Below are 13,963 nucleotides of genomic sequence, written 5' to 3'. Positions count from 1 at the left end.
GATAAGTAAAAAGTGTTCTTAATCTGAAAAGAGCATATGAAATTCAAAAAGCTTTTCATTAAAAGTTCAAAAAGTATAAACTATTTAAGAGATTTCCAACCTTTACATGATTTCTATCAACAGACACAAGAGAAGCCCACCAGGTTAATTTCTGTTGTTTTTTTTAATTCTAAGCTACTCATTTTTTCCAATTGGAATAGGATAACTAAATAGATGTGAAATAATTTTTATGTTATTACGAATTTTTAATATTATAAAATTAGAATCTAATATCTATACAATATTAATATAATAATGATTAAATACGAATATTAGCGATATAATAATATAAAACAAATAATTTATATTTTATTCTAAATATCATATGCTCTAGCACTATTATTTTTCTCTCCCAATTTCCCCTAGATATGATAACTATATATTGAATGTCTTTAGCAAATAATTTTGTGTGTGTGGAATACCGTCCTTGATAGGTGAGAATAGCTAAATACTATTTTTACTCGGTCAAAATTTAATAGATTTCAATTTTTTTATAAGAAGTTATATATTTTTGGAGTATTAATTATTTTGTCTCATTATTTGTCATTTGTTTTTGAGAAATAATAAACTATTGAACTTTCCAAATTTTGAAGCAATAAGTGGCAAGTAATTGTCTTATTTATATGTGTTATTCGATTAAAAATACCTCATAATAAATATCACATGATGTATTATATTATATAAAATTGAAATGCTTATATTATATATTTATAAGACTATTGATTAAGAAAAAAAAAAGTGATTGTTATAGTAAAATTGAAAACTAGATTCTAGAGTTATAGTACATTGTTCAAAGTCACCTAAATCATCTCTCACATGAAGTCATCTTCCATTTTATTTCCTTTTATGTTGTGGTTTGAAAATTTATAATTTTCTATCAAGTTCGATTCCTAAGAACAATATTTGTTGGGAGAGTCAGTCATACATATTGAAAATGATAAATTACTTATCTAAAAAAATGAAAAATATTTTTGATAATAAGAAAAAAAATATTTTTTATGACAATACAAAGGTACAAATATGTGACATGGTACAAGAGATTTCATCAGAGTTGACTGATTATAAACCTAGTAGTACCACAATTAAAGATTTTGCTGTGAAATTAAAGTGTTGTAGCCTCTGAGATAAAGGACAACAGCCATTATTGCTAAACGCTGCAGTAATCTAGTAAAAGGGTTGAAAAAATCTATGGAGGGAGTGAAAAGTGATACCCTCCTAGGGAAAATTTAAAATAGAATAAAATAAACTTTAAAAAGTTAAAGTAGTAAAGCACTTTTCTGGAGGAACTTTAAATAGAAACAGTTTGAGAAAAAGAGATGGATCTGGAATATAAGAGAAATAAGGTAAATTTTTCATAGGAGAAATTTCAAAAAAAATTAAGTATATATTTCATTCTCATAATACTTTATGTCTGTAGGGAGAAAATAAATTGTTATATGATTCTGGGTATTGGGACTATAAGTCATCTTTGTTGTGTTAATAAAAGGGTTCAAATTATATCTCATGGAACAAAATAGATATTTAATGGTTAAGTTCATATCGATTTCTCCAAGTGTATTAAAATTATATCACTTATTTATGATTACTTAAAATAAATAATTAAAGTATAAAATACTTCAACATTAATTATAAATGAACTTTAGAAAAGAAGTTAAACAATTAGTATAAATTACTACATTGATATTTAGGTGAAAGTGTCCAATCAACTCCATTGATTTTTCTTTACAAGGTGCCAACCCCAAGCTAATTAGCTATATTATCAAACATTGGTCCAGTGATATAAAAGTCTTATTATATCTCCAAGATCGAGAGTTCAATTTCTTTGAACGACACTTGTTGAGAGAGACAATGATAAAACTCAAGTTTCTTATCCAAAAACGTGAGGAAACTCTTAATAGTACAAAAAAAATTAGGTCATATCCCAGACAAAATTAATCACCTAATAAAGTGTTCAGTTTCAGTATATGTCATAATCAGGGCCACCAAAGAAATTCAAGAGATAAGCATGTAAAAATGATTAAAGAAAGAATATTTCATATTTGTTTATGCATGAAATATTTTTCTTTGGAACATTAATCATGGCAGTCAAAGACATCAAAGCTATGCGTGCATTTGGAATCATGGTTTTCTATGATACAAGTGATATTATTAATTACATCTTATTTTTTTAATAATCAAATTAAATTAATGTTTTTCAGTCTATAGGTAGATGTTAATCTTTTTCAATAAAATGAGTTTTGTTTCTATTAATAAAGTTTGTTATACGATCAAACCCTTCGTATCATGCTTATGCTTAAGAAAGAACTTATATTTATCTCCACCTTTGGATAAAGAATTATGAAATATCAAAGCTTAATTGAGCAACCAAGGAGAAAACATGGTCGTAGATTATATTTTAGGACCTGAAGATTTGGTTTTAGAGATGCAAACAACAAAGAGGGACACGGGTGTTTGTGTTACTCTTTTTGTTTGCTTTTTGTAATATTCTCAAGAGTTCATGTCACAAATCTTAACTAAGGTTTCGCTTACGAATTGAGTTTTGGAGGAGAATGAATGAAAATAAAAGAATTTAAAGTTATTTTATAAGTATATTTCATGACTTTGGAACATTCATTGTCCTTTAAAACTCAATCCGCAAATGTATCATAACGTATGAAGTCTTCAACTTTGTTGAACAAGACATGGGATATGTTAAAGTTTCATCTCAAAACCAATTGGCAATAAAAGGAGTAATCCAACATGTATTTAAACCATTTTCGAGACAATGAGATAAACAATGTATGACTTACTTTTCAACAAGATAGTGGATGAGATGGAAACACAACTTTATTATCAAACTCTACTAATTTCATTGAAGAATGATATGAGAATAATAATACATATTCCCTAGCTTAACCTCTTATAGTACCAATATATGACTTTATATGAATATGATGAAACATGAAATAAATTATAGATATGCCTCTTATTCTTGTCTGCCTTAGAGAGTAAAAGGTTCCTTTTGAATCATAGAATGGGAACAAAAGACAGGCAAAAGGTTCATGCCTTTTACCTTTGGTAGAATTAGAAATATTAGGTATACCAAAAAACAAAATCACTTTCCTTAAACTAAATTAGGCATACACAAAATAATAAGATAAATGACATAACAAATTCATCTTTAGATTTTTCTTTTCTTTCTAAAAAGTTTCACACAATAGGTCTTATGAGCACTTATTTCACACATCTGAACCATTTGATATATATTTTTCCACTCAACCTATGATTGTGATGTTTTGTAAGTCATGCAACCGAAAAAATATCAACAAAACGGATCCTCGGAAAAAACCAAAAGGTTAAAGTTCAATTCTTCAAAGTTCATACATCCCAAAAGAAATGAGTTCTTTATCACTTACTTTATATATCTTTTATCTCTACATGCATCATAAAAAGCATCTAGAAAACAAAGACAAATAACTTCAACATGCAGGGTGCTGCACAAAAACAATGTTTCCCCACACACAAATAACTTTCAACACAAAACAAACTATTAGCACTATAATAATTGTTTTCTAATTAAAATAACAATAAAAGCGCTCTATGTCGGGGTAAGGTCGCATATATTTACCTGAGAGCCTCACACACAGTGCCACCCTATAACCACAAAAGCATCCAAAATTAGTGCACATCTCCAACTAGATGGAATTTTTTTTATCTAAAACATATGTTGTCACACACTGTTAACAAAATCCATTCACCATTGGGAATAACAAGAACCATCCATCATTAATTAAAAATTGGATCAACATAATAATGGCGTGAAGGCAACATGCCATTGATATTCAGATAAAATGAACAAATCTGTCATTGGAGAAAATAAAATAGTTTGAAGGCCAATACAAGGTTGAATCAAACTAAGATCACCTGCTAAATCAACAAATATATGTGAGTCATAAAGATGTAATATTATATCAATAACACTTCATTCATCCAAAATGGCCAATGCATATTTCACATAATCTGCATTCAAATAGATTACTCTGTAGACAATTTGTCTTGTTCTTGTTCATATAGCTTTATCCAATACCAATATTAGACTGAAGGGTGTATCAATAAAACAGTCCTGCCAGCAGCCTAAAACTTACGGCACAAATTTCGCGCATGAGAAGCTAAACAAGCATTATTTAAACAATTCAGTAAAAAGAGCACATAAAAACTAGGCAATAATGCAATTCATGCAATAAGGAAGACGATAAAAAATGCGACCAGACAGGAATCAAATTACAAAAGCAATCCATCAAACCAGCACAAACACTCACACTGGAGCTAACAAGTGAATCTCACCAATCAACAAGGAATGCAGGTTTTCACAAAAAAGACGTCCTTGTTACCATGACATAGACCATTTTAATCGCTATAGGACACCTAAAAAGCCAAGCAGTCTATATATATGATTGAGGAGTTGCTGATAAAAGATGAGGCATCAAGCTTCATACGTTAACCTTCAGTCTAGATCAAGCCTAGATTTTGTCAAGCTTATCTGCCTTAATTACGGGGTTGGCTTTCGCTATAGCATCCTGACCGACAGTCCTATAATCAAATTGGCAATCATGTTTATCAGAATAGCGATGCATTGCACAGAAGAGGTTTCCACATTTGCAGCTGAAGCCAGTTAACCCAACACGCTTCTTGCATGTGGCGCATCTGCTAGGACCTGTTTTGGCTTTGCTTTGCAAACTCTCGCCAGAGGATGAATCGGCAGAAATCCCAGTACAGACTGTCTTGACCTCAACAGTTTCAACTTGTACATCAACGGCAGCTGCAGTCACCACCTGTTTTCCGTTGCCATTGGAAGTTCCATTCACAATATTTTCAACCGATGATGCAGCAAGCTTGTTCTGCTCCTGCTTCAGCAGCGTGTCCTTGTAGCACTTGGAACACATGTTCATGGTAGCAGCCCTTCCGAAGAAGCCACAATTATTAATGCAAAGTATGGGGCGCTCTGGTGTTTGGCATCCTGTCTCATCGTGAGACTCCATTATTTTACAACCACCTGCAAGCAAAGCACCTTAGGGTCTCGGAAGACAAAAACATTATACAACCATATAAAAGATTAAAAAAAAAGTATGAACATCACAAATAAAACTTGCACAATAACGAGTTAACTAAATACAAGCAAATTGTCCTTGCAGAGTCATCAACAAATAGACACCACATAAGCACAAGAGCTACATCAAGAACAAAACGGTCAATACTTATTATTACTAAGCCATTTAATGCATCCACCATGGCGTGCAGCCGTGCACGTCAATATTAACAAGGCTTTTAAGAAGGAAATGGCCTAATTGAGTGAGTAGTCAAATTAGTCCTGAAGTATGATTGGTGTCAGTCATTGTAGTCCCTAAAGGACGAGAATTACTCCTGAAGTCCGTAAAAATGCATTTTGTCCTTCAAAATAGTGCCCGGGTGGTCCACACGTTAATAAGGACTAATTTCAACCACTAAAAATGCACATTCATGGACTTCCAGAGTAAATTTCCATCATTGAGGGGCTAATAATATGACTAAAATCTACAATTTAGGGACAGATTTTCATTGAGGGTGAGCCTCAGCACAAAGGTAAAATTGTTGCCTTATGATCCGGAAATCACAGGTTCAAATCCTAGAAATAGACTCTCCACTTCCGAGGGCAAGGTTGCATAATTCTACCCTCTCCGGACCCCATTAGTGAGTGACTGCTGCACTAGGCTGCCTTACTCAGCAGTGATCCTTCTCCCTCAGACATCCAATACAGTTAACCATAATGGATACAGGGTAGAACACCAAAAGACATTGGATACACACATAAGGACACTAAATTCCAATCAAGTCATAAACAAATAGCCAGAATTCAATAATAATAATAATAATAATTCAAGCATGCAACAGAACCCAACAAAACAAAAGTCCATATAATTGACAACATCAACGAAATCAAAATCAAACAAGGGAAGAATGAAAAATTAAAACTTGTTAAAGCCCCACATATCCACTGATCCATATAACTTAAACACATACCAGAAACACCAACCCCACAAAGAAAAACCAAAATTAAACAATAAAAAACATTTTTTTATATAAATTTAAGAACAGGGGGTGAATAAGAAATTAATAATTAACAACCCAATAGAAAAACCCCTATGAAAATGGAAGGAATTGCATAAAATAGAAACCCTACTCTTTTCTGACCTGAAATCGAAATTAGAACAGGGATTTAATGATAAAATCGAAGATAAAAGTACGATAATAAATAATAAACGCACACAGGAGAGAGAGATAGAGGTTTGGTTGGGTCTTATGGCGGATTTTGTATAACTCTCTCTCTCTCTCTCTCTGTGTGGCTCTTTCAATTTTTTATGAGCCAACTTACGTTTTTACATAGTTGGTTGTTCTTTACAAAAAAACCACTTCACGCATCGTATTTTCTATTTTGCCATTGAACCTATATTTTATTTTAGAGTAAATAAAGGGAACAAACCGATGATTGTTGGTTTAAATAGTATATGTTTGATTCTCCTTAAGTAAAGTTTCAGTTTTAAGTCTTGTGGATAGAAAAATATTGACTAGAAGAATTAGCTCAATTAACTTGAATATGATTGTGGATTAGGGAGATGAGGGTTGCCTAGTAGTAGACACACCACATCAATTTAGTCCTTGGAAGGTGTTTTCTATTTCACACTAGCAAGTTACCCGTGCAAAATTAGGACATAATTTTTTAACACATAATTAAAAAAACACATTACATGTGTATTTATATGAAATAGATTGGTTTTGAGGCATGTTCAAAACAACATAACCATCAATTTATTAAAGATATATATTTGTTACACTGTGTAATAGCTTGATCAAATGAAATGGAATATATAGATATCATCTACAAAAGTATATTTGTTATTTCAATACAGTAAATTGTTACTATGTAAGGGTCAAATTGGCTTTGATGCATGTTCAACACACTTACATATTAATTGTAATTCATAAGACAAATATATAATATTCATAGTGTAAAACATTTGATTATATAACCAACTAATCATTAAAGATAATGTTAACAATTTAATATTGTGTAAAGTATATGACACAAATAGTTAATATGTAAATCCTTTCATGAATGTGAGATAAGGAAAGACTTATAACTCATAAGAGACTCCTTTTTCCCATAAAAACCAATGAATGGTAAGTATAAATGAAGGTAGGAAGAGTCAGAGAAATGAAGGGACAAAAGGAGAGAGACATGAGAGATCACAAAACACAAGCCCTTTTGAGTGTGGTAGGGAGATGAAATTCAAATGACTATTAAATGAGCTTTAATGTGACATTTTATGTTATTATTATTATAATCAGTATGATATATTATCATGTGTGTGATAGTACATGCTAGAACATGGAGGATTTTAAGCGGGAAAAAAATCACTGAGCTTGTGACACGTGGCATGGAGGAACATTTTTTTCGTATATAGTATACAAATTACACTCTTTAATTAAAAATACAATACACAACTTCTTTAAACTTTCAATATATTTTCCCTTTCTTCCTTACTTATCACTCTCATCGACCTTAAAAAATTATGTTATATATATAACCTTATAAATATGTTGACCAACTCACGTTCTAATAGGAAAATTTAGAACCAATTTTCCTTCAGTATCATGTAAGATAAGTATTTGTAAAAGAGACAATTGGATAAATAAAATAGGAAAAAATAAAAATGATACTAAGAATTTTAATGTAAAAACGAGAATTGAGTATGATATATTCCAGATATGTCTATACTATATAAAGTATTATTATTATTTACATCTCTCTTACTATTCTATGAGAATAGTACTTAATCATATATATTAATAATAAATACAAACTTTCTCTAGTCTCTCGCTAAAAATATTAGTCTCACATTATGGTTGATATGAAATCTGAAACTTACTCTCTATGTTACTCTTTTGTTTTGTTTATCTCTTCTTTACAAATTCTCTATATATGATGAAGGAGACGATGTTTCACACTTTCACCATAATGACACAATGAATGATTAATTATTCATACTCTTCAAGAGTGAGGATAATTCAAAGAATTTGGAAAGAATATCATTAAATATATTTAATTTTACCAAGTTTCATTAGTCATGTTTTCTCCTTGTTTGGGAATGATTGCCAACATATCTATCCTTTCCGAATTAATTGAGGGGTATCACCAACCATGCACCTTCATGACTATTTATTAGATTCTTGATTGAAATTGTTTTAGTCAACACGTGAGACGATTTTATCTTGTTATAACTCACCATTAGTCAAAGCATTTTTTATCCAATGATAACAATATAAATGTACTTTGTCCATAAATGAAATGTAAGATCCTTATGTAGGTGGATTGCATCTTGATGGTAGTGTGCAAAACATATATTTCTTGAACATTATCCAATTCATGTAAGATGTTTTTCATATAATTTAAATTTTTTGTCCTCTTCAAATGCTACAACATATTATGTTTCAGTTGTTGATAATATAAACATTTTTGTAATTTGGATTGTCAAGATACAACATCTCGGACAAAGGTATCCTATCAACATATGACTTTCATTACCAAAACATAAATATCTTTTGATAGTTTTCATCAGATATCTCAGTATGTACTTTCAATATTCCACTACTGTTTGTTGGGATTAAGCAATAATTGACTCAACTCCAACTACACAAGTAATATTTGGTCTTATACAAATTATGATATACATTAGACTTCTACATTCGCCTCAATTCTTTCATTTCTTCATCATTGGCTGGACATCACAACTAATTTCACAAGTGTTTTTTTCTATTATGAAATTTTCAAAATTAGTCCCCAATATAAAAATATTTTCACTCTCACTTCATCATTCCATCTTATATACCCACCTCTCTTACTAGTTCATGTATTGTCTTTAACGAGTTAGACTCCTCTCCATTAATGGAGAGACAAGTAGTGAGAAAATACATTAAAAACTCAAAAGACAATGATATTTATAACATTTATTTTTTATTAGAATTACAATTTTGGCCTTAAAAATACACTACAAAATATAACTTGTCTCTCCATTAATGGAGATGAGTCTTACTCGTCTTTGGTATGCCACTTGCTTTGAAAATGAAGTTAGAAAGGGATAAGTATGAAAAAAAGCGAGAGGAAAATAGAAGAATTAAGTGTTAATTTTGGAGTAGGAAGAAGACGAGAGAAAATATTATACAATGAGCATTTATTGTTTTATAGTTAGAAAATGGGCACAAATCTTAAATTGTCTGGGACCAATCCTCTTGAAAACAATTTCATTTCAGGATAAAAAAAGTATTTTTAATACCAATTTTTTATAATCTTATGCATTGCAAATATATTTCTTAACGAGTAATAATAATCTGATGAGAGACTTATATGAGTCCTCACATAAAGGATATTCCTATAAGACTCAAATCGATTTGTTTTGGTCACTTTTATGTTTTTTAAAATAAGTTATTCATGAATATAAGGGTTCTGCTTAGCAACTTAATTATTTTAGATACAAATTTTGTGTAATATTAAAAATATCCTTCATCCTAAAAGTAAAGAACTAATTATTTCTATAGTCTCAATTTTAACAAATATTGGTTTTAAGAATCAAACTCTTAACATTGAATGAAAAAATGAAACTAAAAAAAGTGAAAAAAAATGCTTTGGGCCTGAGAATTGTTAATGTTTACAGCGGGAATAAGAATAGTTGGAACCCATGGCGGGAAGAACCCAAACATTGTTCTCATTTTTCCATTTCTATTTGATTTGAATTTCATTCACAAAAGTTGTATTCACCACAATGGCACCGAAGAAAAGAGCTAGGGTTTCCGACGACGAACAAATTGAAGAAGATACTCAACAACAAAAGAGCCTCTATGAGGTATCTCACCCTAATTTTTATGATGCTCTTGTCCTTTATTAAATCTTACTGAAGTATGTGTTCAAACTTAGTGTTCCATTTGATTGAATTATTTCATTTGTTATGTATATGATGCATATGCTCTTTGCTAACCTGTTATCGCAATTTCAATAAATTAGTGTATTAGTGTATTTGTATATATACTGATTTAAAATGATATGTAAAACTATGATCACTGTGTAAAGAGAGATATGAGAGTGGAAGATCCAGAGTCCATTGATTATTTGGTATTGATACAGAGGAGCTTATGTGTGTGTATATATGCGTGTGTTTTGTAACATAGGGTTAGCCTCATCATATTTTCAGTACAATTATTATTTATTATGACAATGTTTTGATTCATATTTGAAGTTCATTGTCATATTGCATTGGGAGATTGAATGAATCCTCATGTTTTAAGCGTTGGAAATTCAATTGAGCATTGAAGTCCCACATGGGTAAAGATTGAGTTAAGTGAAGAGTATAGGTCGAAGGTTTTTGATCAAGATGTGGTGTTAGACCCACTATTTTGGTTGGATATGGGTCATTTTATGTCATTTTCACATGTGCTCGTGTGGAGGATACAAATTGATTTTATTAGTGAGACTAGTCGAGATTTGTGAAATATCTTTTATAACTTGTGTCGTGTCCATATCTATCTTCCATATGACCACGTTTGAGAAAAATGACATGAGAGAATCCATCCCAATTGTTGTTCCTATTCGTGCCCATAAATGGAGATCATCTGACTTTTAGGCTCCTTTTGTGGTCCAACATTGAGTGCAATTCTGGTTTTAAATCTGTTTGTGGGATGTAACCTGTACAATTTCTTTGGTACTACACATGTTTATTGCATTCTTTATGGTACTCGTGTTTAGAGTCAATGAACTAATGTAGCCTTGTCACATCACGAGATTGTTCCATTAGAATGTAAATATATTTCACCCTGCCATGCCCAAATATCCCCAACATTTGTTCCTCCCTTATCAGTAGCATACATGAAATTATTTAGAAATTATACACTCATAGATATTTTATGTAGCATGGACATTTATGTTTCTGCTTATTTTTAGAAAAGTTGATTCTCTTTGGCATTCAAGGGGACCAGGATAATATAAAGTTTGCTGTGTAGCTCTTACTCAAATGACAAGGGCTAATAGCAGTTAAACTTATTATAGTTTTTTATACTGTTGGCATGCTAAATGTTATGGATGTCTGTCTGTTTTGTGTACTGCTCTTGGTGCTGCACCAATGTCTTATTTCCTTTTCTGACTGTGTTAGATGTTAATTCATTTTTGGCCGTGTCTAGGTTCTTGGTGTGGAGAAAACAGCCTCTCAACAGGAAATAAAGAAGGCATACCACAAGTTGGCATTGCGGCTCCATCCTGATAAGAACCCGGACGATGAGGTGATTATTCACAACTGCTTAATATGCATTAGTATTTTTTTGTTAATTTATGTTGACAGTTATAATTCCTTGTATTCATACAGCAAGCTAAAGAGAAATTCCAGCAACTGCAAAAGGTGATATCGATTCTTGGGGATGAAGAGAAACGAGAACTTTATGACCAGACTGGTTGTGTTGATGACGATGTGAGTTCTTTTTTTCCTGATGCTAATGAATTAATGAAGCCACGTTGGATTCATAATTGTCATTGTCTAAATACAAAGTAATTCCTCATGGTCTTATTGGAGGAAACTAGATGCGTAAATAATTTCATATTTTCATGTATAACAGAATGGAATATTAGCATGTCATGATATTTTATCCATGTACAAGCCATGTACATCTCATTTATCTTTTTTTAATATCAGGACCTTGCTGGAGATGTTGTTCATAATCTTCATAAGTTTTTCAGAACAATGTACAAGAAGGTAATTCCCCTTTCAATATCGTTTCCTGATGCATTGTGGTAAATCTGATTTCCCTTGTGTGATTTTGTAATATATGTGATTCACAGATTACTGAAGCTGATATTGAGGAGTTTGAAGCAAACTATAGAGGATCAGACTCAGAGAAAACTGATTTGATTGATCTTTACAAGAAGTACAAGGGTAACATGGACAGGTTAGGAAGCATTGGAAATCTGTAATGTGCATGATCCATAATTGAAAAGCTTTGTGTTTGACATCAGGGGTAACTTCCTTTCTAGGCTTTTCTGTTCCATGCTTTGTTCAGACTGTAAACTTGACTCGCACCGATTCAAGGATATTCTTGACGAGGCTATAGCTGCTGGTAAGAATATTATTTATTATTTAGATTTTGTTGATATTTAATCTAGACCTAGATTTCTCTAAAGAAAAGATGTATGTCGAATTTGAATTGTGCGACCAGGATTGGAAGTCAATAAGAATGGGAAGCCATGCAGTTATTTTACTGCTTCCAGTGAGAATCAGTATATCAATATGAGCAGTGATGACAAAGTTCATTACATTTTATGGCTCATTTTTCTTGAGTTCAGTACCTTCCTTGATGATTGCTTGTCTACTCTTCATATTCTGTAGGAGAAATAAAGGAAAGAAAAGCCTACAAGAAATGGGCAAAGGAGGTATCTGAAACCAAACCACCAACAAGTCCTTTAAGGAGGAGGAAGCCAAAGTAAGTTTATCAGATAGGGTTTTGCTTATGATATTTACTGTATTTTTGGATTAATACAATGTTTTTATATAGGTCGAACAAGAAGCCAGATACTGATCTGTATGCAATCATTTCACAACGCCGAGATGAGAGGAAAGGCCGGTTTGATTCAATGTTCTCATCTCTAATCTCAAAATATGGTGGAAGTGATATGCCAGAACCCTCTGAGGAGGAATTCGAAGCTGCACAGAGAAAGCTAGAGAGCGGAAGATCCTCCAAAAAATCAAAGAAATCAAAGCATAAGTAACCATCATATAACTATGTCTATAATTTGTTAATTTGTATCGGGGAACATTACCCTAGCTCCTGTTTCCTAGCTATCAAATGTTAAGTGTTGTTGCAGTTCTTCCATGCTGAACTATTGGGGTGTTTATCATGTGTAAGTTAATGAGACTGGTTATTTTCAAGGCTAAAACGGCCAATTAACTTGTGTGTGACAGTTAAGTATTCACCATCTATTTGGCGAGCTCTCATACACATGTTTATCCTATAGCTTATGAAATTTAGTAACAATCTTGCTCCCAATTGATTTTAATCTGAACTATCGGAGTATTATTTGTTGCAATAAATAATAGTTGGGACAACACATAACAGAGCAGCTGTTGTTTTAGAGATAAATGCTTCAACCATGGAGGCATTGTCTATTAGTGTGAGGTCCCATTAGATCTTAAATATCGAACTCGATTTCTGTGAGTGACAATTGTTGGGAGAGATAACCTTGCACTCGAGAATAGATTAGTTTCTTCCTCATTCAGTGATGAGATATTCATGTTTATACAATACAAAAAAGAGTAATGTTTCACAAGTAACTGGTCTAGTGAATAACTGAAGTTTCTCCAGGCAAATTTATTAACATATCCCGTTTCTCCAAGAATGGCATGCTTGCATGAGAAGGAAAGTGTTTAGCTTGAAATGGAAGAAAAGCAATTACTGGAAGCAGAGGACCCCCTTTTACTCTTATCTAAACAAAATTCTTGATTTCTGAAAAGCCATATATGCAGGTCAGGAGGGTCAACAGTATTACCAAATACCAATCAAGTAATTTTCATTAAAACTTTCTTTTCATTTCTTTTGATCTTATTATTATTGAGTTTCTTGTGATAAATTATAGTAAAAAATCCTACAGTGGCATACTTCTACTATCTACTACAATATCATGGTCCCTATTTCTTTGACAGGTTGGTTAAACAAACTTACCAGTTCCTTGATTTGACATCGCAGTCCTCAAATTAACATGTCTGAGTACATGATAAGAAATCATGATTACATTGCTTACAGTTGAATAAAACCCCAATTAACACCTAAACTGCTTGCTATGCAATATAATTACCATAATCTGTTACTCGATTAGCAT

At 31.8% G+C, this 13,963-nt stretch overlaps 2 protein-coding genes across 5 annotated transcripts; one reads left to right on the top strand and one right to left on the bottom strand.

The window, feature by feature from the left end:
• LOC109348245 (zinc finger A20 and AN1 domain-containing stress-associated protein 8-like) lies at positions 4,216-6,423 on the bottom strand. Of its 2 annotated transcripts, none has more exons than XM_019588567.1 (2): positions 6,247-6,423; positions 4,216-5,071 (listed from the first exon to the last, which is right to left on the bottom strand). In XM_019588567.1, exon 2 carries the CDS (start codon positions 5,055-5,057, stop codon positions 4,539-4,541), a length of 519 nt encoding a protein of 172 aa, XP_019444112.1. In that variant the 5' UTR covers positions 5,058-5,071; positions 6,247-6,423; the 3' UTR covers positions 4,216-4,538. The 2 variants fall into 2 exon arrangements, with proteins under 2 accessions (XP_019444112.1, XP_019444113.1); XM_019588568.1 differs by having other exon boundaries at positions 6,236-6,413.
• Positions 9,798-13,118, top strand: LOC109348243 (chaperone protein dnaJ 6-like). Of its 3 annotated transcripts, none has more exons than XM_019588565.1 (9): positions 9,798-9,953; positions 11,281-11,379; positions 11,463-11,564; positions 11,787-11,846; positions 11,933-12,039; positions 12,125-12,207; positions 12,477-12,570; positions 12,643-12,862; positions 12,910-13,118. In XM_019588565.1, exons 1-8 carry the CDS (start codon positions 9,873-9,875, stop codon positions 12,854-12,856), a joined length of 840 nt encoding a protein of 279 aa, XP_019444110.1. In that variant the 5' UTR covers positions 9,798-9,872; the 3' UTR covers positions 12,857-12,862; positions 12,910-13,118. The 3 variants fall into 3 exon arrangements, with proteins under 3 accessions (XP_019444110.1, XP_019444111.1, XP_019444109.1); XM_019588566.1 differs by having other exon boundaries at positions 12,643-12,879; positions 12,919-13,118; XM_019588564.1 differs by having other exon boundaries at positions 12,643-13,118.

Source organism: Lupinus angustifolius, chromosome LG05, assembly GCF_001865875.1.
Source record: "Lupinus angustifolius cultivar Tanjil chromosome LG05, LupAngTanjil_v1.0, whole genome shotgun sequence".
NCBI lineage: Eukaryota > Viridiplantae > Streptophyta > Magnoliopsida > Fabales > Fabaceae > Lupinus > Lupinus angustifolius.
This window is presented reverse-complemented; position numbering and strand designations above follow the sequence as displayed.

Coding starts and splice junctions, on each gene's coding strand:
- LOC109348243 (XM_019588565.1), top strand. CDS start 9,873: ATGGCACCGAAGAAAAGAGCTAGGGTTTCCGACGACGAACAAATTGAA. Junction 11,565..11,786: donor CTGGTTGTGTTGATGACGAT/GTGAGTTCTTTT, acceptor TTTTAATATCAG/GACCTTGCTGGAGATGTTGT. Junction 12,208..12,476: donor TGACGAGGCTATAGCTGCTG/GTAAGAATATTA, acceptor CATATTCTGTAG/GAGAAATAAAGGAAAGAAAA.
- LOC109348245 (XM_019588567.1), bottom strand. CDS start 5,057: ATGGAGTCTCACGATGAGACAGGATGCCAAACACCAGAGCGCCCCATA.